Genomic DNA, 27820 nt, shown 5'->3' with positions numbered 1-27820 from the left:
ACCTTCCGATCAGCAAGCCCTAGGCTCAGTGGTTTAGACCACAGCACCACCCGCGTCCCACGCTTCATTGAAAGGCAGAAGCGAAAACTAATCAGCGAGGCACCCACATCCCGATAAGTTGCTTCTCCTGCCTTCCTTAGCATGGGAGGAGCCTGAGTCCAACCCAGTGACCTGGCGGTGCAGAAGGAAAATGAATTAACAGAACAAAGAAGACATACCCCAAAACTATACTTATCATACAACTTGTAAGAAAGTAACAGTGCACCTTATGGCCTCTTCCACAGACTGGCCAACTATATTGGAGGAAGGGCCAGGCTGTGACAAGGGAGTCAAGTTGATCACCCACTTCACTGGCTTGTAGTATTCATCACTGGAACTTAAAAGGTAGAACAATGTGGTCAGGAAAATCACCTGCAAACAGACAAGAAATAAAGCAGCTGAGTGTTAACTAGAAACATACAGTGGAACCTCAGGTTACGTTCCGTCCTCCTTACGAATGCTTCGGGTAACAAGCTCCACTAACATGGAAGTAGATGCCCCTAGTTGTGAACTTTGCCCCGGGGTGTGAGCGGAAGTCGCGCACCAGCGGGAGGCCCCATTAGTGAAAGGGCGCCTCATGTTAAGAACGGTTTCAGCTTAAGAACGGACATCCGGAATGAATTAAGTTCATAACCGGATGTACCACTGTAGTATGATGGGGGTGGGGAAGAGTGCAATTCTGCTTTGCACCTCTTAATATAACTGAGAAGGGAATTAAACGCTGTTTAACATACTAGATGAAACCCACCTTGGGCAACAAAACATTTTGGAATAGCCTTGCTTGGTGATGGCGTTATTTGCAAACATTCCATCTCACCCAATCTTTGCCTTAACTAGGTTATTTTTAGCAATAAAATATTGCAGGAAATGGGTACAATATTACACTCTGACCCATCCACATTCACTGATCAATCTAATAACCTCCACCTGAAAGAAATGATCGTTTTTATGTTAGCTGCAGCATTATTCAGAATTAGAGTCCTGATATGTGGTATTAAAAAAGTTTTATTGACTGCAGTGTTGGAATACATGCACATCATATGAAGATACGAAGAGGGAAAGGTGGCCCTGAAGACTGCAGCTATTTTGGTGGCTGTTCATTACCCAAAGGTCTGGTGACACTCACAAAGCTCAGATCAACCAAGCCACTTAACTTTTGTTTGGGACTATAGGTAGCTTAACGCTCCCCCGCCATGCCCAAGCTTGACGGCAAAGCTTCCCTGAGCTGCACTAAGCTGTTACACTTTATTTTTGCATCAGTGGACACACTGTATACATCTGTTTTATATTTTACAGTACTGTTCTTTATGGATAATTCTGTGTCTGCTAGATTTTTTTACTAATTGCCTACCAGATTTGCACCTTTCTATTTTTGCAAGCTCCAAATTTCTTTTTTTTTAAAAGCACTTTTGCTGCAGTTACCAAAGGATTTTAATATATTTAGATACATACATAAAAAATATGGTTTCATTTTCTCCATTTCCAATTCAAATTATAATCAGGAAATACTTCTGGTGATTAAAAAAAATCCTTAAGAATCCAACATTGCCATTTTGATTTTTCTAAATGTAGAAAAGAACCTTAAAAGTTGGCTTCAAGTTCTTTTCAATAGCACTGAAGTTTGTATTTTGATTATCCAACCCAAAGGGCAGATATTCTTTCCATTCTTTACCAACTCAGCTTTTGCAACTAAGGGAGCCAACACTGTTAGCAAACCCTTCTTTTCTAGCATTTTTTTTAAAGAGAAAGCTGTGGTTGTTTTCCCATCACCCAGCAAAACCTACAATAGCCTCTTAGCGCAGGTCATTGCTTGTATGTTTAAGGGGGGGGGGGGAATCACACATTCCCAAGCCAGAGCCCTTGACATAAGCCAGCTCAATATCCAATATCTAGGTGATAGCCCCGGGGCTATGTTCCAGCCATTAAATTTCCCACAAGCATTGCAGCTGTCATAACACAAAACTTAAATGGAAAGAAATCACTTCTAACATGACTAGTTGTGCCGCACAGCTGTGTATGCCAAATTTAGAATCAAAGGAAACGCTGAAAAAATTATAATAATAAATTATAAAAAAAATAGCCACACATGCTAACATAAAGCTCTCTCCACTCTTGCCAAATAAAACTTTGTATTTAAAGCAACACATTTTGGAACATATTTTTTAAAGAATAGCCTGATTAGTTTTTCAGATACCTTTCAATTGAATAACTTTCTAATGAAATGCCTGAAGTAACTGATATTTTGTCTGAAGTTTTGTTTATTCTGTTATATTTTACTCCAATAAGACCCATTTATCCTAAATAGAACCCAATAAGGTAGACATGTATGCAAAAAAAAATTGCAAGTAGCTCTTAGAAATATTACATAATCAATACATTTTCGGGGATTTTAAAAACCGTATTAATTTTTTAAAATCACTTTTTAAAATTTAAAATTTTGTAACTTAACTTTAAAATTTAAAGTAAACCCATCATGTGACATATCATATTAAAGTCCATCAAGTTCTGAAGAGATTGGTATTTTTAGTTTTGAAATATCTTAAATCTGGGCTGAGCTTTGTAGGTTTATGTGCAGTCTGGCAAGGCCAAAAATGTTATTTTTTTAAACTTTCAAACCGTCATAACCCAAAAATGGGATGAGATAAATTTTAGATTTAAAGTTAGTTTTGATCATTCAGCAAGTGTACAAAATATTAAGAAAATCAGATCAATTGATATGGAATTACCCTCTTAGGAATATAGGAAGAACGGAGTTTGCTATAACTTTTCTCCTCACCAAAATATTACTGCATACAGGTTACCTGTCATTTTTCAGAGACTGGTGCAAATAAAATATTGATAGTCTACTCATTTGCCAGACAGTGGTTCAGATACTGAGGTGCTCTCCACTCTGTGCAGCAGTTAACAGAATAATTTTAATTGCAGATGATGTGACCAAAGAACTGAGCTAGGAAGGTACCAGAAATGACTATCTAATGTCTAAAGAATAGCCCTTACTTCATACCAGGTGTGGCCTGATTAGTTTTGCCACCTGAGTCAAAATGGGAATTGCTACCTCCTATCTACCCCGCCCCATTCCCCTCAAACTTCTGCCACTGCCATAACCCTGACTTTCTCCAAACTTGGCAGGAGTCAGAGCACTCCTCCATGCATTGCCACTCAATTTCCCCATGAAGCCAATTGGCAGCATGGCATGCAGGAACGCTCCCAGCTCTCACCAAATTTGGCAAGAGCCAGGGCACTCCTCAAAGCCTTGCTGCTCGATTTCTCTGTCCAGGTTTAGGAAAGATGCGCAGCAACACTGCATGCTGGAACACCTCCCTCTCACTGCCAGTGGCGGAAGTGCCACTGTATGCCCTACCTCTTGGGCTGGCTGGCTCTGCTTCATGCAGACTACCACACTCTTGACACTCTTCACCAGCCACTCTACAGGGCAGAAGCTATCTGGCAAAAATGTAGAATTCACAGGCAAGAAAATTCTCTTTTTTCTCTACTTGGCACCATCAGAGCATAATAAAACAGTGCAATACAGTGGTGCCTCACAAGACGAAATTAATTCGTTCCGCGATTTTTTTCGTCTTGCGGTTTTTTTTGTCTTGCGAAGCACGGTGTCGGGAAAGTTTTGGAAAAGCTTCAAAAATCACCAAAGTCTTCAAAAACCTCAAAAAAGGGGGGTGCTTGGGAGGGAGGGAGAGGCGGGCGCGGGGCGTGGGGGGAGGCGGGGCGGAGGTTGCTGCCTGAGCCCCCGGGATCGGTTCGGCTCACCTTGCTCCGACAGTCGGCGCCGTCTTGCTGCTGCTGTCGCCGCGGTAGTCAAAACTCCTACCGGCCTAAAAGTTGTCTGGTGCAAAATCCCTTCTGCAGCAGCAGCCCGAAAGAAAGCGAGAGCTCCAGCCAGCCAGCCAGGGAGGGAGGGAGGGAGGGAGCGTCGGCGACGATGGATGCCTATTGCCCGTTGCTGCTGCAGCTGGCCAGCCAGCCAGAAGCGCGCGAGCGGAGAGGGGTGCATCCAGCCCGTTGGAGAGGAGCGCGGGGGCGCGTCCCCAGTGGCTCCCGAGCTGACCTTGCCTGGCCCAGCACCTTCCGCAATGCCAAAGGGCGACTCACCTGCTGCCTGCGCTGCGCCGGGACTAACTCGAGCGGGGCGAGGAGAACACACACTCGCGCGCGCACACACCGAGAGGCAAACTTGTCGCAGCCGTCGACATCGCGGGGTTGGAAAGCGCGGAGATGCAGGTAGGGGGCGCCCCTCGCAGGGCGAGCGCCGGAGGGCCCGGGCAGGCGCTCTTGTTACCGCCGGGGCGCTGGGGGGGGGGGGAGAGAAGGAAGGAGCCCCGTCCGAAGAGCCCCGGAGCCTGGCCTCCCTAACTGGGAGTTGTGGGGAGGGAAGTGTGCGCGCCTTGCTATTTTTCGCCGAAACAAAGCTCCCTCTCCCTCAGAACCCGCCTTCACACGTTCTTGCCCCTACGGAGATGCACACCGCGTGCTATGAGTTGCTCCTCGAAGTCAAGTTGCAACTGTATTAACGGTTTTAAGAAAAAGGAAACAAACTTGCAAGACGTTTCTGTCTTGCGAAGCAAGCCCATAGGGAAAATCGTCTTGCGAAGCAGTTCAAAAACGGAAAACCCTTTCGTCTTGCGAGTTTTCCGTCTTGCGAGGCGTTCCTCTTGCGAGGTACCACTGTACTCATTTAAGGGGTGTGTATGCATTGCCTTAAGTGTCTCAGCAGAGAGAAAAGCATAAAGCCTGTAGAATTTAGTGAGATTGTTAATGGAAAACCAAGTTGTGGTCCTGCAACCTCTTCAGGAGATGGTCTACACTGAACAGCCCAAGATATAGCTGCTCCTCTCAATGAGTAGGCTCAAGAATAAGTGAACTCAAGAAAGTTACTGCCTCAAGAAATGTAAACCCTTTTTAAAAACAACAACCAAAACCCCTGCACTTACCAGTGAAAGCACAAAATTGAGAAGAGCAGTGCCACTGTAAAATAGAACAGTTACTAAAGTTGTAACTGTGGTGAAAAGGAGGCTCACATTGTGGCTCATCACTATCCAGAGGGATTCCAGGATCTGGAAAAGAGCAGAATCAGATCCTGAAGTCAATAGCTTAGCAGAACTGTTTTGAAAAACACTGTGCTTTCAATACGTAACGTGTCAGGGTCATATGGAGATTTTTGTTAGCATCAGTGCCAGCAGCGGTGGATCTTGTGACTGGAAAGCCCCATTATTTTCTTTGTTATAAATACAAATTGACTCAAACTATGTTGAAACACTACCATGAGAAATGTAAAACCACCTAGCTAATAGGTGAAACATAACGTAAAACATAAACAAGCAGGGGGTGGTTTTTTTGCTCAACTGAATATTTTTTCCTGTGAATTAACACAATATATTTAGATATTTGAATCCATTTTGGAAAATGGGAACAGATATCTTCCATATACTTTGGTCTTTCAAATCCCTTTACATAATCAAAAATATAACTGGATGACAGACTCTCCTGTCTCTAAAAAGAGCAGTTCTTGGATACGTAAAGAAAATAGATCTAGAAACAACCTATCTGACATCAGTGAGGCAACTGATAGCATTTTACTATTAAAGGCACGTACCGAAAGAAATGTCTCAATGTTCTCATGAATAAAGGAGGCAACATCTTGCCAATCAAGCATGTCACCTGGCCAACTGTTTTGACGGTTTAAATGTGGCTTGTGTCCTTTGTGTCTTCCTGAATGAGTTACATTCTGTAAAATAAGCAAGAAACATTTAACTGGTGCTCACAAAATTTCTGGGAATTATTTAAGGAATGCATGAAGTTACAAGGGATACACACACACTATTAAAACTGTAACTCTCTGAGCCTGCTCAAATTCTCCCCATCCACCCAACAATTTTTTCCAGAAGCAAATAGGCCTGGGCGATATATCGATACATCATAATTAATGGTTTGGGAGCCAGAGTGCGATGATGTCTTCACCTGGCGGTAAATCACAGGTGGGGCTTGCCTGCGCCTGACTCCCTCCACCACCAGCGCTGGGTTGAAACTGCCTCAATGATGTTTGGCTAGTTGATTGTTATGTTGAAATGCTGACATCGCCCAACCCTAGAAGCAAACCTTGAGCAAGTACAAGACCTTCATGCAAATACAAGAACCAGGAGATACTGAATTTATTTAACTGTGGGGTTTGTCTTTTCAGTTTGCCAATATCACTAATATTAATTTGCCCTGAGTCAATAGACTGGGATACTTACTTTCACAAACCACGAATGATATAGTCTGTCCCAGAGCTCCAGAACTTGTTTTTCAATCACAGCGGTGTTGTTCACTTTGTCTCCTAATATTTTGTGGAGCTACAACATACAAGAGGGAGTTTTATGTCAAAATAACTGAAAGGCAACATGTCAAAGTGAATACAGTATCAGGAAATCTAATTTTGTTTACATTTTTTTACTAATTTGCTAGCTAAAGAGAGTAATCCATCTTGAGTGGATTCCCTTCATTTATTCTGCTGCAAGCAATACTGCAAAAGTCGCAGGAAGCCAGTAGCCACTAGCTGTTCAGCTAAGCTGTTTTCTCCCCCCTTTTGTAAAGTAATCTTTTGTTCCTTTAATCCATAAACACTATTAATATATTTTTTGTTTGTTTCATAAAAAAAAATTTAAGCTAGTGTAAGGCAGTCTAGCAGACCCTGCCCAGGGAAGAATTGTACATGTTGCTTCCTTGTAAAACAGTGGACAGTGAGTGGTCCTAGCTGCTTTGAAAAGGGCATTTAGGAGACCACTCCTAAAAATGACCTTTCTGGACCACAAGGGCATTCTAACTATTGGCTGACCAATAGTTCCTTTTGGGGAAAGATGCTAGAACAAGTCATTGCCATGCAACTCCAGGACATTTTTTGTCAACATCTATTAGGGAAGTTTTAAATATCTGATGTTTTATCGTATTTTTAATATTGTGTTAGGAGCCGCCCAGAGTGGCATGGTCTTCCCAATTTCCCTGGACTTCTCAGCAGCTTTCAATACCATCAGTCACGGAATCTTTCTGGAACAGCTGCCTGGGCCAGGGATTGGGGAGACTGTGCTCCAATGGTTCTACTGTCTCAATGGCTATTTCTAGAAAGTGGCACCCGGGCATTATTGTTTTGCCTCATGGTATGCCACAGAGCTTTAGTCTGCTCCCTGTTCTATTCAACACGTATGTGAAACCACAGAGTGGGGCCAAGTGTTCAAATCTTCAATGATTTTATAAATTGAGCGCATTACAAACATCTGAAATAAGTGTTTCAAAGCTTGTAAATCCTTCAGGGTACTATATGTGAGCAGTAGTTTACTGATTTCTTAGCTGAAGACATTGAAAAAAGGCATCTCTCCTAGTTGTCTTCTAACTTGGTAATCCCTATAATCAAGTAATAAGACTATTCCCTTCTTTTTCCTTGGAATGATCCCATTTTCAAGTTCTTTAAACTGAGCCAAGATTTAAACTTTCTGCTGTTAATTTAATTTCTTTACTGAACTGTATTTTCTTAATTTGATGGATATTGGGCATAACAACTAGCTCTTCTATAGCATATACGGTAGTTGCAGAAAGACTGGTTTCATCCTTACCTTATGTGTTATCCATTCTCGGCCATACTGATAGACATTATTGGCAGCTGAATTCAAAGCCTTTTGAAAAACCTGAGCTTCAGGAAGCCAGCTGGTTTTAAAAAGTAAATTTAAAAAAATATTACTATTACAGATTTTGTTTGTGTCATTATAATAATCGGCCGAGATACCAAAATACTGATTAGCCATGCCCGGTGGGATTTTGATCCCCCTCCCCCAAACAGCAGATCCCTGTGCCATTTAATTGTTTGCTTTTAGAAGTATACTCAGGATTTCAAAAGATATTTAAAACTTGGTGCATTGGGCTGTTGTTGAAGGAATATAAACCTGAAGTTCCCTGGGGCATGTTAAACTGGTCCTGTGATTCTTTGGATCCAGTCAAATTCACCCTTACATATATACACAGGCTTCTTTTTTTAAAACTATAATCTTATTAACAATTTCCATTTTCTAACAATATGGCAGGCTTATCTAGATCAAAGGCAAACAGCATGCTTCTATAGGAATCACTCTCATCATATAGTGGAATACAGTTTTGGGGATGATTCCTATAAAGAAAATATTCATGTCTTTTGACACTGAACACAGGCATTGTGCAAAGGAGTACAGCCTGGTAATATCAGCTCTGGTAATATCAGTAGCATTAAGAATTCCTCCCTTCCTATATAATTTAATTGTTCCCAATGAAAAAGGATTTAAACCATGGGTAGGCAAACTAAGGCCTGGGGGCCGGATCCCGCCCAATCACCTTCTAAATCCAGCCTATGGACGGTCCGGGAATCAGCGTGTTTTTACATGAATAAAATGTGTGCTTTTATTTAAAATGCATCTCTGGGTTATTTGTGGGGCATAGGAATTCGTTCACCCCCCAAAAAAATTTATAGTCCGGCCCCCCACAAGGTCTGAGGGACAGTGGACTGGCCCGCTGCTGAAAAAATTTGCTGACCCCTGATTTAAACAATAACAAGGGGTATTAATCCAAAGTTAAATGTTCTGAAGAACATAAATCTGCAGTTATATCAAATGACCAAATCTCCTCCTCCTCAACAAAGGATTCTAGAAAGTAATTTGTTTTGAGAAATCCTGCCTCTACTTGTGCCAACCGTATTTGTGGACTTAAGATTAAGAGAACATTTGTACACTACTGGGTATGGCATTGACAGAATTGTTCTTCCAAATTCTATCACATTATTTCAGTATTCTTACTTGGCCCATTCTGGATGATTGGCTACAGTTTCATTGATCAAGCTGCTTGTGACTTCAATCATATGCACGCTTTCTTGGTGCACCTAAGTTGGGAGGGAAAATATAAATGAAATTAATGCAACTTAGCATACATCATGTTCCAAATTAATGCAAAGGCAATGCAGCCTAGGCTTTAAAGGCAACATTAAAACATTTTTAGTGCAATACGGACAATGCAATATAGTCATAATATAACAAGCTACATAAACCTCAAGGCAATAAACTAAACCAGATATTTTGCTATTGACAGATAACCTAAAGTAAGGTTGGCCTCAGGGGTTAAGTGACAATATTATTTTCCCAAACCAATTGCAAACCAGAATCAACCAAGAGCCCACAAAAAGCCAAAATGACTCTTCATAAGGACCCAACATTGTGAATTTTTCACTAGTTTATACATAGCAATATTTTATTACTATCATTTTTGTAGTACAGTATACTTTTCCCAATAGTCATGCAAATACATGCCTAAATATTTGTTGTTTTCATTACAGTTAGTTTCCCTGTCATATATCCGTTGAAAATTGAAATTAAAGTATTGATTAAAAAATAGTCATGCACATATCAAAGTTAAACATAACAAAGTTAAAAGAACCAGACAACTATGTACTGTATTTAATTGGACTCAGTACCTTTGCTGTAAGGAGCAGAGCTAGCAGAAGGGTGCCTATCACTAGCACAAATATAATGAAAATGCTAATGATTTTATCTAGCATTTTTTCCAGCCACACGATCATCTGCGCAGAACAAAAAGGGGAAAAGGTAAAACAGAAAAGTCAATGAACATTTAGAAATCAAAATTGCATGTAAACATACTCAAACCCTACTAGCAGCCTTTCCTCTCAGTGAAATTTGGTTGGATCCAGACTTAGACCATGCTTAGAACAGGCCCACAGAAATCCATGAGACATGCAACACAATCCTAGCCATGTCTGCTCAGAAGACCTATTGAATTCAGTAGGGCTTATTCTCATGGATGTGGACACAGGATTGCAGCCTTAGTCATAACTAACAGGTCCTACTGATTTCAATGGGAATAGTTTAAACTTGACTAAGCATGGAACTAACATGTTGACTGCAAGAAAGCGTACTAATATAGGTGCATTGACACATAAGACAGAGAGTACAGAATTGAGAAATATTAAGAGAGATTTTATTACTCAGCACCGCAACACAGAACAATAACCTTGAAAATAGTTTAACATTATTTACCAGACTCAAGAGCAACTTCTATTAATTTCTCAGCTTCGCGGACTTAATAATCAGAGGGTCATTATCTATGCATGGAAAGTACAGCCTGTAATAAGCTGCTAACTTGGTGCCTTTGTAACTCCAAATGATTTTCAAAAACATTAACCATCAAACTCCTTTCCATCAACGGAAGCCAGGGTGCTTCCACATATACACACATTTAGTGTATGCCACGTCATTTATTTAATTGCCGAGAGCCTATGTTTGAGCAACTTACACGGTTTTAAATGTAGATTCTGTTAGCCCATTTGCTAACACCAGTTGTAACTTATACCACCCGTCTTTGAAGGCACTGTCCTCAGAGTATGATCAGAAAACAGTAAAATCAACACAATATTTGTCTCACAAGTCTTTAGTGACTTGGAGAGGTGCAGGTAACATAAGCAGCACTGCTGGTTTGCACATGCAGCTATGGGGACCAACAATACTAGCAGTAAAATGGTAGTTTCAAATTCAGTAGTAAGAGGCACAAATGCTGTTTGTGAAACCAGAAGCAAAACAGAAATAAGGAGATGGAAGCCATGGTCTGTGAATAAGCCAGAAGAGTATGTGCAAGAGGCAGTGTGATCAGCACGGATATCAGTACCAATAATAGCAGAACTGTGTTTGTCATTGGTTTTGGCGCCGATACCAACATTAACCAGGAGAGAAAATGGCTCTGGGATATTGGGGGGGGGGGAGCAAGGAACAGACAAGGCTATGGATACCAGAAGGCCAGTGAATGTTGGCATGGATGGCAAAGCAGAAAGCAACCAATGAAACTTCAGAAGATATTGAACATTTGCAACATTTGATGTGTTGGAGATATGGGAGAGAATGAAGCATCCCTGCTAGGTAGAATTTCAGCCATTAAAATGAATTTATTGCCCAGGATGCTCTTCTTATTCCAAACAATCTCAATTGTAAACAATTCAGGCTGCTTTAAAGAATGGAAAAAAGATATTTCCAAATTTATTTGGCAGGGGGGGGAGCCAAGAATTAAACATAAAATTATGATAGATATAAAAGATGGAGGAGGCTTTGCTCTGCCAGACCTGCAAATGTATTATTTTGGTTAATAATACATCTTATTTTGTGTTGGTTAAAAGAATGGATTACACTGGATAATGCAGACATCCTGGATCTAGAGGGTCACAACTTAAAATTTGGCTGGCATGCATGCCTTTGGTATTGGAAGGTGAAAATTTACACCTTTATGGCTATCTCCCACAGAGGGAATTACAATTAAGAGAGTTAATATGGATAGACAATAGGCGGCTGACGGGGAATTGCTGTATTTCAGTGGGAAGGAACCCAAACTGAAATCAATGGAAAACCTAAGGAGCCAAGTTATGGACTGGTTGCAATATCATCAGTTATACTACATGTTTAAATTAGACAGAAAGAATGTTTTTTTGGACCAAAGCTCACAATTCAGAAAAGAACTCCTGCAAAACAAAGATAAACTTTTGTCTACAATGTATATAACCTGTTAGAATGGGGGGGGGGGACGAACTAGTTAAAGTCTCAATGACACACTGAGCAATAGATGTAGGACACAACATAGATTTAAGCCTCTGGGAGAAACTTTGGAAAAGTGACTTGAAATTTACAGCATGCTATTATTTGAAAGAGAACTATTCGGAAATGATTCAGAAATGGTATCTAACTCCGAGTAGGCTTGCTAAGATTTACAAGACAGAATCAAATAAGTGCTGGAAGTGTAAAGAGGTGGAGGGAAGGTTCTTTTCATATGTAGTGGACATGTAAAAACGTAAAAGAGTATTGGGAAATGATTTATAATGAACTGGAAATTACTCCCCCCCCCAAAAAAAAAAAACTAGAGCCCTTTCTGCTGGGGATAACTCTGACTGAAATCCCCAGGTTTCAGAGAGGGTTATTTATGTATGCAACAACTGTGGCCCGTGTTTTGTTAGCCCCCAAATGGAAAGTATGTGAGGTCCCAACTAAAGAAGACTGGCAACTTCAGTTGACAAAACAAGCATAACTTGCAGATTTAACAGATAGAAGAAGAAGAACATACGCTTAAAGAAGATTGGAAAACGTTTACTGAGTATATGGAAAATAACTGTACAGCTGAAAATGCTGGCAGCATTAAGATAAATTCAACATGAATAATTTTTGATGGATGTAATAGAGGAAAACCGATTGGAATAGTTATTATAAAATACGCAGGGATGTAAGATATGCAAAATGAACCATGGAAAGAGAAGGGAAGTCATGTTAAAGTATGTAAAATGTTATATAAACACATCATCATAACCCCAGGAGAGTTTAGACACAGTTGCCAGGTCACAGCAGCAGTAATCCAGAAGACATAAAGATGGCTAGTGAGCCTCATAGCAACCTTCAAGGGAAGGAAGATGCTGGTGCCACTGCGATTGTAGGGATCTAGGTTGCAGCATAGCAGTACCTTTCCCTCTAGGGTAAAGTAGTCTCTACCTGGATTGGGGAGTAAACATGACCGAGGGATAGAGAACAAAGGATCTCTGTTCTTCAAACATGAACAGCCCTAATGATCACCTTGGTGGAACTCCTAAGAGACACCTGATGTTCCCAGCCCAGAGACAAAAGGTGGGTGCGGTGGAAGAGTTAATGATGTAGAAAGGAGTGGCACAAATATTGATTTGCGTGGGTACTTCACATCACAACCTGGAGAGTGAAGGGAAGAACGTTCCTTGGTCTCCTCTTCATAAACTGAAACAATTACCTCCACATCTGGAGAAGGTAAACAACTTGAGTCACCAACACTAGCTGTGTATAGCCAAGGCATTATTAACCATTCACTTGGGAGACAGGAAGCTCTTTCCAAAAGCATCACCCACATGTGTGTATATTGATGATCTTCTGACAGCAAACACCACTCTAAACCCTGTGCTCTTCTCTTACAGAAATATTATAATCGTCATATTTATCAGTGGTTTGTCATTGCCTCCTGTGCATTTTGCAATTTTAAAACAGTTGCTGCACCACAGACACTTCACTACAATTGTAACATCAAATAACAGTGAAGTGAAATCAAAAGTAGAGAACACACACGTACACATGAGAACGAGAGAGACAGAGAGAACACAACAGAACATTAGAGTGAGTGGAATCATCAGATCTCAGAGATATTTTCCACAATGCTAATGGGTGGTAGTTGAAGAACTGAGCAGGAAGGTGTAGCGTCCATCTCTGACAGCATGCATGCTTAGTTCAGCGGGTGCAGTTGGCTCCTAAATATGTGTTAGTTTAAGCTCTACATGTTTCTGAATTGTGCTCTGTACAGGACTCTCTTTGTGTGCCTGCACAGGGAGTACAAAGAAGAACAATGGTTTATGTTCCTCTACTATTATTGATTACTATATACTCTGTATACACTTGCACTACTGTCTCATAGCCCTTCTATACATGGGTCACATTAAAAGAACAAAAAGTTAAACTATGCAAGCATAAATAAGGCCACCCTGAAACAAATAAGCAAATTTAGCCATGTGATGTTAACAATTTGGGACTGTAGCACATAATAAGTGAACACATTGGAAAAGTTATTTAACTCTAGAACATGTTTTACTTGCAACTGCAAAAGGATTATTTACTGATGCACTTATTCACACTTACGGGACAAGTGGGGCCATCAACAAAATGTTGCAGTGAAGAATGCTTCTGTTCATTGTTCCAACTAGGTCGCCATGCTCTTTTCTAGAACACTCCACTACATTCCATCCTCCCCACCCCGGTTTTCCACTCTTCACCCGCAACAGACACCGTTTTGTGGCTATTGAGTGCTCAGCCATCACTGAAGTATTTTGGGATCTCTTTCCCCCTTAGGGTTCTTTTTTTAAAAAAAGTTTAAAAAACATTTCTGCAACCCTTGGAAATCCTCCAAGCCTGCCAATACTCTTGTGTGTATCATTAACCATCCCTCTCCTTCATGGGTGAAAACTGATGACTGAATCATCTGATTAATCATGCAATTTTCTTGGCTACTCTGATTTAGGTCAAGACTTTGAAGGTTTTCCAATAGTTTCAGAAATAAACTAAGATCTGATACACACAAGACCCCTAATCCCTTATCCAAGGAGTAACTAGCTTCAAACTCTGGTGTCAAACCAGAGGTTAGCAGTAGTAACAAACCCAGGTTAGCATTAATCACAGTTGAGATTAGTGCTGACACAAGGCTTAGTAATAGTTAAAGCCATGGTGGGAATTTGTGCAGAAGGGAACGAAACCCCACAGTTCACTTCCTTAACCACAATAAAAGGACCAGAATCACAATGTGTGCACTAGCTCCTTGCTGCAAGTCAATGTGAGTTAGAGGCAAATGAATGAATGGCTTTATTTTTCACTCAAGAGCACCTTGCACCTCAGTGATCACGCTTTACCTTTCTGGTGATCTTGGATTCTGCATCAAACCATCTGCGTATTTTATGTGTAAGGACTTGAAATATACTTAAGCTAAACTTGCATCCACTATCCCTTACCAGGCTGGACATGATCAGTGATTGCATTTCCTGCCCACACAGAAAAATATTCTAAGATATTAGTGATTTACCGGTAGTTTCATAATCAAGTAACTAATTGAAGTTATTAACAGTTACAAACAAATGTCATGATTATCTATGAGTTAGAGATACCAAACCATTAAGTCGCAGAAGGTCGTTCACTTAAGGAAGAGTAAGCATGTAGTCAATGAAACTCATTTTTAACTATTATTTTTAAAAAATAACTTTACACAAAAGTTGTGTTTTGAACCCTAGTACAAAATAAATGCATTAAATGAAATTCTTGTAAATATTGTTTTCTGATTATTATTCTTAGAATTTCAGGGGGGAAAGCTGCAGTGAATAAAATTTCAAACTGTTTTAAATAGTGAATTCAGTATAACTAATGAAATTTAATTTAAATGCTTATACGATGGAAATCGTCCTTTGAGGATAAAGCACATTTTTCCTGTGTGAATTGCACACAATAATTGGGCATGGCAAGCATCAAATATTTTATATACATATTTAATTGTTTTTCAATCAAATATTTGTGCATAGAGTATTATGTTTCTGAGCAAATATGCAATTTTTCTCTCAAATCAGTATTTGCAGGGATCAGGTTGTATCTGAATAAACCATACATGGGAGTAGGCCTAATGAAATAAATACAGTCTATTCTGAATATGACTTAGTCAAGATACAGTCCATTAGGTCTACTAAGAGATAAATAAACATAAGCAATATTATGTCCCATCAATCTTAGGTCAGCCTATTAGTAATTTACATTGCACTGGCTTCAGCTTGGTTAAGAAAAACCATGTGCAAGGAATAACCATGTATTTATATGTTTTATAGCTTTTTCTTGAACATTATGGGAAAAACCAATTCTAGCTGCAACTGCCAATTGCATTCTACAGAATTTCCCAAATGGTATCAGTGTAGACATATCAGCCATGGTTAATTATGGTTGGGCAATTTGTGCAGACGGAGAGGGGGAATACACAAGCTTGTGGCTCATCGTAATTCCTTAAACAGGCTTTCGGGTTTTGTTTGAACTAGCTCAAAGGAGACTTAAACAATTTCAAATATTAAAAGTATTGTTAAGTTATAACTTTTTAGGGAAAAAAACTATAGGCAAGGGAACCTGAGCTGATGAACAATATAGTAAGTGGAATTCTGCTTTCTTTCCCCTCCACTGCCCAGCAACCTTCCAGGTTCAGAAGCTTCTCCACATCAAGGTAGCAGTCTCTCATCTCCCAGTTGCAAATGAAAATCCCAGGTAATCCATGTTTTGCCCACCTTCTATATTCTTTATTCACCATCACATCACTGAAAAGCTCCATCCTCATGTTCTTTTAGAAACATCCCCCCCCCCCCGCAGAAGCCAATTTTTTGGCAGCAAAACATGGGGCTCCCAAAGCAGAGAAGGGATACCTACAGGTGAGAAAATGTACCGTATTTTTCGCTCTATAACACGCACCCGACCATAACACACACATAGTTTTTAGAGGAGGAAAATCCGTATGCATGCCACCTGTGGGCATTCCCTCCATAACACGCACAGACATTTACCCTTAATTTTTAGGAGGAAAAAAGTGAGTGTTATGGTGCAAAAAATACGGTAATTGAGAAGGGTTGCTGAACTTTTGCCCCACTCCCTGTTTTTCTTTGTAATTTCATTTCTTGGTTGCCTGGGAAGGTAAGTGGGGGAAACCACCTGCAGGGCGGGGAAGCAGAGAGAAAGCAGCAAAAGGGCAAGAGTTAAACAAGCATCTTCCTCTTGCCATTCCTCTACTGCGAATAACTCTCTTCTACTGGCACCCAATTTGCACTTCTGGCAGCAAATGAAGCAATATGCTTACATGAAGGCCATATTATTATTATTCACCAAAAGTTGTGTGAGCATTCTACATAGGTTTATATATCTATTCCTCAGCTTCAGGTTCTCGGTTGTGTATAAACATGAGCTAGGTGGAGTTTGGTTATCTCAATTTGAGGCAAATGGAACATATATCATTCAATGTCAGTGTTCAGTACATAATCCTTCTTCATCAAGCATGCTAAAGAAAACTAGACGGCATTGAATGACCTTCTGTAGCTTATATCATGGCCTGGAATAAAATTGCTGTGATGCAAATCAAGAGCAAGCCATGTTACCAACAAGAAACAAAAACCACTTCATGCTGGGAAAGGGCACAAAATATATTAACTGCAAACAAACTGTCTGCTTATTTACCTTCTTATTAAGCCAATGCCACAGCTTGGGAGAAGGAAAGTGGGAGAACGCAGAAGAGAAAGAGACAAGAAGACAGTGAAGAATTATTGAAGAATGCAATTGTAGTGCAAAAATGAAAAACACACACCCCTGGATTATCCAAGGAATGAAATGAAACCATTCCAGAGACAGACTTTCATCAAAGCCGTAAAGACGTGGCAGAAACCATCAAAACCGTTTTTTCAATCAGAAAAAAAATGTACAGTATTTAGAAATTTTAAGACATGCACTGTACCGACAAAAGTCGGACTGCACTGCTGATTTATATTAGTGCATCCTGAGCTAAAGTTTATGGGCCACTGTGAGCTAAAATATACACAACTGCATTACCTACAGAAGACAAACTGCCTTCTGGAGTTGTTTGGATGACACTCTTTAAAAGGGTTCATTCTTCTGGGGTGAAAAAAATGCTAAATTCATTTAACAAGCCATGGGACTGGAGATAGGGAAGAGAAAAGGAGATTACTTACCATGTATTTTTTTCTTCTCCCTGACTCACCAAGGGCATTCCAAAAACCTTTGGCAGCAGGCTTCCCCCCTTGCAAGGTGCAATCACTTTAGCTGCTCCATCAAGGGGAGGGGCCTTCATTCTACCCAGACTAAACTAGAATAACCCCTCAACCCTATAAATTGATAACAAAACTCATTAACTCGATGTGCAAGAAAGACAACTGTATAGAGAAAAGAACAGGACCGCAGGAACAACCCCAGGGCTCCCTACCTAATCAACCACCGACCCAAAGGATAGGACAGACATGCACAGAATGCTCTCTGGCAGTCATGGAGAACAGGAATAGGATATCTTCTTCTCCCATGTCTCAAAAGGGCATTCCAAAAATGTTCAGAACTCTTTAAAAATCAGTACAGTGGCACCTTGGTTTAAGAACAGCTTAGTTTATGAACAACTTGGAATAAGAACGCTGCAAACCCGGAAGTGTTTTGGCTTGTGAACTCGCCTTGGAAGCAGAAAATGCTCTGCTTCCTGTTGAGTGTAAATTGAGTCCCCACTGCTATGGGAAAGCACACCTTGGTTTAAGAACGCTTTGGTTTAAGAACGGACTTCCGGAACGGATTAAGTTCGTAAACCAAGGTACCACTGTACTGTTCCAGAGTGGGGTCCAGGGACTAAAACTTTATGAATAGCTACTTTCTGCAAGACCCTTCCCCTAAATGCTGTATGTACTGAGGGCATCAATTGTTCAATGCCTTAAGAATTGTGTACTGGAAAATACACTACCACTTTGCAAATTTCTGCCAAATAAGAATGACTTCAGGAGGCTGCTGCAACCCAATTACCTAGAAATGGTGGGTTTTGATACTTTCCTAACCTCTGAACCAATCTGAAAGAAATCAAAAAGAGATTCAGAGTGTCTGTCACTCTCCCCAAGTACAATTAAAGAGCCCCTTAAATGCCCAGTTTTTGCCACATCTTTGTCTGTTGATGCACCAGCTTAGGACAAAAGGTTGGAAGGGAAACTTCCTGATAGCCATGTAAAAGGTAGAAGAACAATATTTTGCTTCTGGCAACCACACGCCTTGGTAATTTTGAGGTATTATCATAGTCAGAATCCAAAGAAAAAGGAGAGGAAAAATTCTTCTCCCACACCCCCCCAGGGGACAGTATTTGGCATATCAAATCTGTATAGATAAAATGATGCCTTTGTGGAGTGAATACAACAGTGGGATATTTAAGTAGTTTGTTCCCATTAATGAGATCTGCTCTCAACTGCCAGGAGAACTGCACAGACCTTTGACGGGTTTCTATTCCTTTACTGGTTACAATAGTTTATTTCTTCTGTGGCACCGGAAAAACTTACAACATGGAAAATATGGGTGGCATTTCAAAACACTGACGAAGCATTCCTTTGGCTCTCTACTACAGCAAACTCTCTGATGGATGGGGAAAAAACTTGTCCTGCTGCAGCGATTCATTCTACTCCTGTCTGATGGAACATCACAGCTCAATAATGTCCAATGTGCCTACTCTTTCAACAGCAGACACACTGATGCTACACACAAAACATGTAGCATTGCAAACCCAGATATGGAGCAGCTCTTAACATTATGCAGCTGGAAGCGGAAAATATCACGAGGCTGGGTATCAACCAAGTTGGATGACACAGCTAAATATGGCAGCCCATGTTTAGGAGCTTGCCATCTGCACATGTCACAAGCGGTACAGCATTCACAATTTTGTGGTTGTGAATGGCACTGTTCACAAAGCATGTAAGTACTGTGAGCAATTTTAATAATTATTAGTTAATTATTAATTGATGTTAATGGTGTTCTTATTATCATTATCTTCAAATGTATGTTAAGTTTATCCTTTCATATGCACTATTATGCACTATATATGCATTTTGCTCTATAAATGACACTATCTGAATAATAAATAATACTAAAATAGATAGATAATGTTCTTGGAGGATCAGCATTTACATATTCCTCTTGTTAGGTTTGGTTTATGACTGACTGGCTAACTCACTCCAGCTGAATTTTCAGGCAGAAAATGTCCTTGGCATAAACTGAATATGCTCCCAAAGTTAGGTCAGGGTTGGATTAACACACAATTCTACCTATAAAAGTGTAACATGGCCTATACTGGTCCTCTGGGCAGAGGGTGGCGAGTATGAAAATTTGGATTCAAAAGGTATTTGTATTCTTTGAATTGAGACAGAGATGCCGTGAAAAGAATCTTGAATCTTTAGTATTTTCAGCACTGGAGAAGAGATCCATTTCAGGTTTTCATAATCATTGAACTAGAGTCAAAAGTATTTTGGGATTGAGGACTCATTCCATCTCTCTCCAGGTACGTTTTCCGGAGCGAGTCTGTAGGCTTGACACTCCAATTTGATGAACAACAGGGGCTACTATGCCCATTTCATTATGTCACCGTTTTTTATGTGGTGTGACGTAAAGCACCCACCTCCCTGTTTGCTTATGAACACTTTTGCAAAACACATTGACTGTTCAAACAAGGACATGGCCATTTTGAAGTGAGTTCTGAGATTTACTAGTTCCTGGTTGCAGCCAACCAGTGCTTCTTGTGGGTCTCTAATGAAGGCCAGACACAGGAATCTTCCACTGTCTGTTCCTGGATGCAAGCAAATAGGAACAGTCGACCTCTAATGGGCATGCTGGGTTTTGCCTGGCATCAGGTGGCGCTCTAGTTCTCGAATTGTTTAAAGAAGATTCATAAAGAGTTAGACAAGCATCTCTGCACTCCTCTGCAATGGGGCTTTGGTCCTGATCACTTGAATTTGCTGTATGACTACCATTTTGGTTGCTTTGAGAAGTGAAAAAACTTTTGCAACTTGGAATTGTGCTCCTTTTTGCTGTGAATAGCATCTTTTTTGTCCTTAGCTTCAGTAAGTCTAGCATCCAGTGGTTTACCACACACCTTTGCTCCAGCAAAAGTAGTAGATGGAGATGGATATGTGAACTTGAATCTATTTCCTTAGCCACACTTATCCAAGCTACCCCACTGGTGGCCTATGTCCTCAGTACTTAAAGGGCATTACTGGTACATGGTCATTACCATATTGTATGCAACAATTGGAGAACACAGTATGTTGGCTGTTATGTGATTTTTATTTTTTTCCAGCCATGTCTTTAATGGTGTTTTTTTTCATTGTGTGACAAATAAAAACATTATTTTTATTTAACAAAACCTATTTAAAAAAAAAAAACAAGTTGGACTCATCAAAGAACAAACATACCAGGAATGCTGTGGAAACTGGTATCTTTCTCAATATATCTTTGAGCTGTTTGGACTTCAGCTCTTTTATAGTGAGCCCATCTACCCAAAGGCAGCTCATGCAAAAAAAAAGTTTAGAAACATTGCCGCTGAGGCCTGAGAATTCTTTCAAAGAGCAGCTTCTACTCTCTTATTCCTTCTCCATCAACTGGAATAATGGAATTAGGTGAAAAACATTTGGCACTTCAGCTTCAAGGTTTGCCAGGGCTGATGGAGACTAGGGCTTCAATAGGATTACCTGCTAGTTGCACCATGTCATTCTGTGCTTTAAGGTGCTTAACGGAGAGTAATGGGAGAGCGGTGCTTGAAGAAATTGCAGCTAGAGGCCAGTGAGCAGAAATAAGACTGTGCTTATCAATTCTAGATAATATCTGATTGTGTTACTTTTGTAGCACATTTTAAAAGGTGACCTGTGTAGACTGAAATGGCAGGAGCAAACTGCTAGGCCATTGCCAAGGCAAAGAAATAAGGCATTGTCAGTAACACTGGGCAATAGAAACTAGATGACCTACAAGAAAATAACCTACTACAAAATTAAGCAGCTTTCAAATCCAATTAATTATCTTCTTAAAGGCCAGTGAAACAGTGATGTAGGGCGGAAAATTTTCCTTAATTTTTCAATTTGATTAAATTCACTACTAACAAAGAAATAGATGCCAATTGCAAATCAGTATTAGGTAAGCTTTTTCAAAGCTTTTAGCTTTGTTTACTAAACAGAAGTAAAATAAGCATGCTAAATTAGTTCATTCTCGTAAGACATCAGAATATTTTCCAATGCAAACTGAAAACATTCCTATGCAAATTACTCATACTTTGTATAGGACTTTCCCCCAGAAAATCCACACAAGTGGCAGCAAGTCAGTAATGAAGGAGCCATGCACTTTCATTCTGCTACAATGACCGCAGCATGTCAATCACTGAGGAAGCAGTAGGAAATTACAGCATGCAACACTGGAATTCACTACACAGAGAATTCATGCATTTACTACAAGGTAGATGAGCAAATCTGAAGATAAAATCCTAAACATAATCTATTGCAATACCTTCTAGAAAACCAGAACAAGAAATAAGATGAAGAGTGGATCCAACCTCAATCGTCATTCCAGATTTTATTTTTTTTAATGAATTGCTTCCCAGAAACAATCCTGAAGTGATCTAACAATAAAAGCATCAACTATAAAAATAAATTCAAGCTCAATATAGATGGGATAAGAATGTCCACTTACAAGGCTTGCTGAAATAGGAAGACCTTCAATGGATGCTTTTGTCATTTTTATGAACACCACTTAGAAACCTTGGGGATTAAGGGATTAAAAATAGCTGGTGCAAATAAACAATTAAAAGATCACAGAGATGGCACCATGAGAGGGAGTTCCAGAGGGTAGATGTCACCACACTAAAGGTCTGATTCCTACATCGTAGGAAATGGACAACTTGATGAGATGGTATTTGTAGGAGGGCTTCCACTACGTACAGCAGTGATAGACTGGATATATAAGGGATGAATTTTTTTTTAAGTATCCTAGTCTTAAACTGCATAGGGTTTTGTACACCAGTACCAGCACTTTAAACTAAGCATGGCAGCTCATTGGACACTTTCAGCAGCACTGTTAACATATTGGCAATATTCTGCCTCACTGAGCATAGGGTTGGGCAATGTCAGGTTTTCAACGCATCAGGGCTGTTCAACTGGGGGGCAGGAGCACTGTAAAGGATCCCCCACTCTGCCGCCAGCTTGCATGGGCCAGCAGTGGGATGGGGGCTCCGTTAACTGCTTGGCTGAGGGGAGAGGCAACCGCACAAGCCGGCAGTGGGGTGCGGACTCCATGAAACTGCTTGGCTGAGGCCGATACAGCTAAAAGCTCATACAACTAGACAATCAATTAATATTCAGTGGACTCTCTATTGTTTGTTTTGTCCCAATTATACTATAATAAAACAGTAGAATGATAATGATTTACTCTGTGCTTTAGCTTGCAGTGTTTATTGAACTTTGCTTATCTTAGATATTAGTCTAGACACATAGGAAAAGCTGTAAATATCACAATGCTCATTTGCAGGTATGGTAAGGTGGTTCTAAGTGTTTACCGAGATAATATAACAGAATAGTCAGTGCCATCAGAAAATGTAAAAGATGTACAAGGCACTGGGGGAACTTGATGATTTTGGACTGGTTATTTAAAGCTGAAGCTTGATATTCAAAGATGAATGATTACTTAAAGACACCATCCATTCCTGTTGTGTCACATTCCCCCTCTCTAGTCACCTAGAACTATTTACTCCACAGCTTGAGTACTGTACTCTGCAGTCCAGGACCTTTGCCACTGATGCAGCAATTAATTTACAAGCAACCCCGCCTTTATGAGGGGGTTATGTCCCAAGGCACCGCGCCCACACATGGAATTGTGTCTATTGGAAACACCATTGGAGAAGCCTGCAAACACCCTCTAAGCCTCTCAACAGCCTTGAAAAACCCTTTAAAAAACCGGCTCCACTTACCAGATGCCAAACTCCACCAAGCTCCCTCCAAGGCTCCAACTCTCCACAGGCCTCAGCCATTGGTGCAAAGGCTCCTGGGATAGCTGGGTGCTGTTTCCATGCCTTTTTTGCGCTTTCTGAGCTCTTTTAGGGCCCTTTTTGCCGTTTTTAAACTCACTTCCAGGTTTGGTGAAATGCACGTATGTGCGGTTGCACAAATACCGAACGTGCATAAATGGAGGGGTGTCTGTACATGCAAACTGTATCATGAGCTATGTCCACAATGACTTTTCTGAGAAAGGTTTCTCTTTTACCATTTTTAAAGAATATTTTTTATTTTATAACAAACAAACATTATCAGGATAGTCTCCATATGACGAGACATGGTAGGTTAGAAAGCAAATTTCACCCACAACAATTACAGCTTCTCAGACTGGCCAAGTACTACACAACTGGAAAGGCACCCTAATGTTTGTATCCATTAATGTAGCAAGCTCTCACCTGGCCTGCTGTTTCCCACCCTTTGAAAAGTGCAGAATGTGGCCCAGCAAGTCATCTAGAAGGAAGCTTCTCCATTACTAATGCCAAGGCGGTATGTATTTGACAACTCCTTTGGATGGGTTTATTACCGGGAGTCCCTCTTTGGGGAGGGAAAAAGAAATTTGGTCTGTGGAGGCTCAGTTGACTATAGACAAAAGAGGTATTGGCTTGGGAACCAAGTTCTCCGATCCAGTGGGGACTCCCATTGGCACACATGTGTATGTGTATGATGATCCTAAAACCTGCTGGAGCAAATTTTCATGAAGCACAAAGGGCTACAATCAACAAAAGTCCCCTCCCTACCTTTCATCTGCAGGAGCATCCTATGGCTTGAGTTCTGGTCAAAAGAACACTGTACCTAAGCCATTAACTACAGCAACCCTAACTGTGTAACTAGTACTGTTTACAACCTAAAGCCCAAACGGTGCAAATTACCTTCAGGATTGTACAATACTAAAGGGTTCTGTGCATTCATTACAGTGCATGAAAATATTTGTAACTGAAATAGGCAAAACCGGTTTGACTCTGCCCCCACTCCCCCAATATAGCTGATGCTCTGGTTGAAAATCAGGATAAAAATGTTTAAATAAATTTTATACATGATACACATAGAGAGACGCACAAGTTTAAGAAGCAACTTTAAATACCTTACTGTCTAGCTTTAGAATGACTCTTCCGAGGCCCTTGATTGGTCGTGGTGCAAGAGCTTCTTGACGTTCTCTCACAAAATCTTCAAGGACATGCCACCAGACACTGCAGTGACTCACCAGAAATTTCACCACTCCAAAGTGGACCACAAGTTTTTTGACAACCCACACTGCAATATTAAAAGAAGACTTACTAAAAATATAGGGAAAATGAACACAGCAATATTGCAGAAAGCTATGCTAAAATGGCTGCTACATTTCTTTTGCTGATATACGCAGAAAAATAATTTTGGATGCCTGAAACAAAAACTTCCCAAAATATGTGCTTCAGGTACATAATAGCTAATAGGTTCATACAGATAGTAATACATATTCCGTAGTTACAAGAGCTAGAGTCAAATAGGTACACACACCACGCCTCAACATTAAGAACTTTGAAGGCTCCTTGATTCCAATTAGTGGTAAAAATTATGAAGGATTCTAAAAATTCCAAAAATATTCGGCTTTCTGAGATACACATAGCACAAATGCACATGTTTAAATATGTTTTGGAGTCTCACAATACATGGAAAGCCTCAGAGGATCCTAAACCATAGTTTGAAACTAATATGGTGTCTGAAATTACTCATGATGCCTACGGTTTTCAATGTGAACTGCACACAACTCAGTCTGCTGCTGCTGGAAGTACTGTCTGGGAAAATGAAAATTATAAGAAGAGTCAGTGGAGAAAGAACAACTTGTTGGGTACTTACTTTCCCCTCACGTAATGGAGACTGACCGGGAGTTTCTGAGGCAATTATGTAACTAGCATCAAGATTAAATATATTCTGCTCATTAGCACCAAAATCTAGCTTAGCCGTATGCTTTGGGGCTAAAATTATTTATACAAGACTTAATTATATGACTGTGGTACTCTTAAGCAACAAATGACAAAGACACAGAAAAGTCTTCCCAGACAGGGCAGATAATTCCTTTGCCAACTTTTTTCTTATACTGCAATAGGTAAATCAGCTCCATGTCACTGTGGCTTATAAATAGAAATTCATATATGAGCAAGTCACAACACGTTCAGCCTGATCCTTAGGCCTCAACGGAGTTTCTTTTTCTTTATATTTTAAGTATTCTTTTTATTTCAATATCATCCCTCCTCCTATGGGAGTCCAGAAGTACTCTAACTACTTTGATGACCACTTTGGAAAAATCTTCAAGGCATCAACTGTCATATGATCACATGCAGGGTAGCCAACAGGGCTGGGCGGTATCTGGTTTTCAACACTGCGATATATCACCAGCTAAACATCGCAATATACCAATATATCATGATGTCTGAAATAAGGATGGAACTATGCAGAGGCAAACAGTAGGGCTTGATGGTATCTGGCTTTCAATTTCATGATGTATCACCAGCTAAGCACTCATTACCAAACTGGGATACAATGGTCAACAGTTTCAGAACAAGCCAGGATGTTGTTAATTTCATAAACATGGTTTAAGACCCTGGTTTGTTCCAGTTCGCTGCTTATGTTCCATACAGTCCACACCAGCTCAACTGGTGCCTCTTACTATTTATACTCTGTAGCACAAAGTGACCTAGGGTATGTGATGCTAGGGTATGTATTAGGAACCTGCCTGCCCAGTTTCCTTAAATTCTCCTCTGTGCCACATCCCACAGGGATTCAGAGGATCTGACCCATAATGGTGGCTTTTCAGGGAACACAAGGAGCTGCAATATAGAGGAAAGGGTAGCAAAACTCCCTTGCACAGCCACTGTTCTGCTCTCCTGAGTCTTGATTCAGCCAACTGAAAGTTTTCTGCTTCCTTACAATTTGACAAACTCCCTTTGCTCCACCTTCACAACTGATCTGCACTGTGGAGACTTTGGTTGAAGGTTTTTCATCTAAATATTGTTTTACCTCACAATATAAGAAAATAGAGAACAACCTGCAACAGGTACGGGCAGCAGCTGTATTATCCAGAGATTCAACCATATTTGAACTATTACAATGGCCCATGCCAGCAGAACAAAGTAGATATCACTTGTATTTTTCTTTTTAAGAAGTGTTCCGATCTCAGGTCTCTGTCTGCCACTCACAGTGGATGGAGAAGATGTGGCACTACTTTCTGCGGTTCCTGGAAGAAGAAAAAGTCAGCTATATAATACATTCAACAAGACTGGGAAGTTTGAACTTTAAGTTGAATTTTGTACTACTCCCTTCCAGTTGAGGTCAAACATTTTAACTGAAGTCTGATTCTATCATTTTAACATATTCCTACCTTTTCTGTATTCAATTCTTGTAACCACTAAGAGACAATTGCAGTTAAGTGGTATATAAATTGTTTAAATAAATAAACAAACAAACTGCTATTCAGAAGCACAGCAGCCATCAGAACTGTTTCTAAGATGCTTGGGAAGCCATGTATACCAGTCTCATTTAAACCCATACAAACTACTATGCATTTAACACCACATTGTAATTTCCCAAAAGCCCAACGTATCCAGAACTAAATGAGTTTAATCATACATTTCTAAAAAATAAAGAAGAAAAACTTAAAAATGAGAATTGCTTTCTAGTTTTCAGTGAAATATTTGCTTTCAGTGTACACAGAAATAACTTTTGCTGCAGTGTTTTAATCAAAGACTTAATGCTTGGAATTCTGAAATCTCAAAAGGAAGCTTATATACAAATAATCTATTCATACGCCAAGGTTTGGCTAAGCATGATTTGGTGTGATGTCTAAAGTCCAACTATGGTTTAGCACAAAGTTTCAACTGAAACCAAGAATCAGATACGTGGTTTGACAGATGATTGTAAACCATGGATTTGTCTCCTGTTTGAATTTACAGAGCATAGCTGTAGTATTCCAAAGATCACTGTGTTGAGTAGACAGAAAACAGAAGTTGATAAGCAACTCTAAATTATAGTTTACCTATACATTTGCCTCAAAAACTCTGCAAAATACAAGCTCAAAACACAGAACTACAATTACAAAAGTTTAATCTAATGGTATATAAAAACCTCCCTGATAGGATATTCTCATACTCTTAGAGCATTCAAGCTTTCTGTTTTGTGCAGAATACATCTCCTTGATGTATCTAGCAAGATTAATTTCTGCAAGAGTGACAGTATGAATGACCCTTCACAAACAAACATCAAAAATGATGAACTGAAGTCATGTATATTGTACGATAGCAACTGCTCAAGGCTGCAATCAAAACAGGCTAAACAGAAGTCATCTGACTGAATTTGGTTTGCTTGGTTTATAAACTGCTACTTCATATTTGGAATTACTCTATTGGTAGGTTTATTTAGTTTCAGCTGTATGGTATGCATATAAACATTACATAAAAGTAAGTTTGGCAGAACAAATCACAGATGGAGTTCTGAATTATTGCTTGCGCAATCCATGGTTTTGGATGGTGCTGAAGCCCTATTTAAATTTGACAACATGGTCACTAAAATCTCAGAAATCAATTTGTGTATCATGAAAAAATCCACATGAAACTAATATTTGATCAA

The 27820-nt window shown here is 40.0% G+C and overlaps 1 protein-coding gene across 3 annotated transcripts in view; it reads right to left on the bottom strand.

Moving 5' to 3' along the window:
* TMEM245 (transmembrane protein 245) overlaps positions 1-27820 on the bottom strand; it is a 53957-nt gene that overhangs the window by 13893 nt on the left and 12244 nt on the right. For 2 of the 3 annotated variants that reach the window (XR_014001260.1, XM_081166249.1), the window contains exons 5-14: positions 26244-26432; positions 24303-24472; positions 16842-16865; positions 9518-9622; positions 8847-8929; positions 7641-7731; positions 6288-6386; positions 5648-5779; positions 4986-5108; positions 266-411 (exon numbers count right to left, since the gene is read on the bottom strand). Coding sequence is in view for 2 of the 3 variants with exons in the window: in XM_081166249.1 (XP_081022375.1) it covers positions 266-411; positions 4986-5108; positions 5648-5779; positions 6288-6386; positions 7641-7731; positions 8847-8929; positions 9518-9622; positions 16842-16865; positions 24303-24472; positions 26244-26432 (1162 nt within the window). In the remaining variant the exon portion in view is untranslated. The remainder of the gene's footprint in view (positions 1-265; positions 412-4985; positions 5109-5647; positions 5780-6287; positions 6387-7640; positions 7732-8846; positions 8930-9517; positions 9623-16841; positions 16866-24302; positions 24473-26243; positions 26433-27820) is intronic. The other variant, XM_081166250.1, reaches the window with a different exon arrangement.

Source organism: Podarcis bocagei (assembly GCF_964188305.1).
Source record: "Podarcis bocagei genome assembly, chromosome: 13".
NCBI classification, from domain to species: domain Eukaryota; kingdom Metazoa; phylum Chordata; class Lepidosauria; order Squamata; family Lacertidae; genus Podarcis; species Podarcis bocagei.
This window is presented reverse-complemented; position numbering and strand designations above follow the sequence as displayed.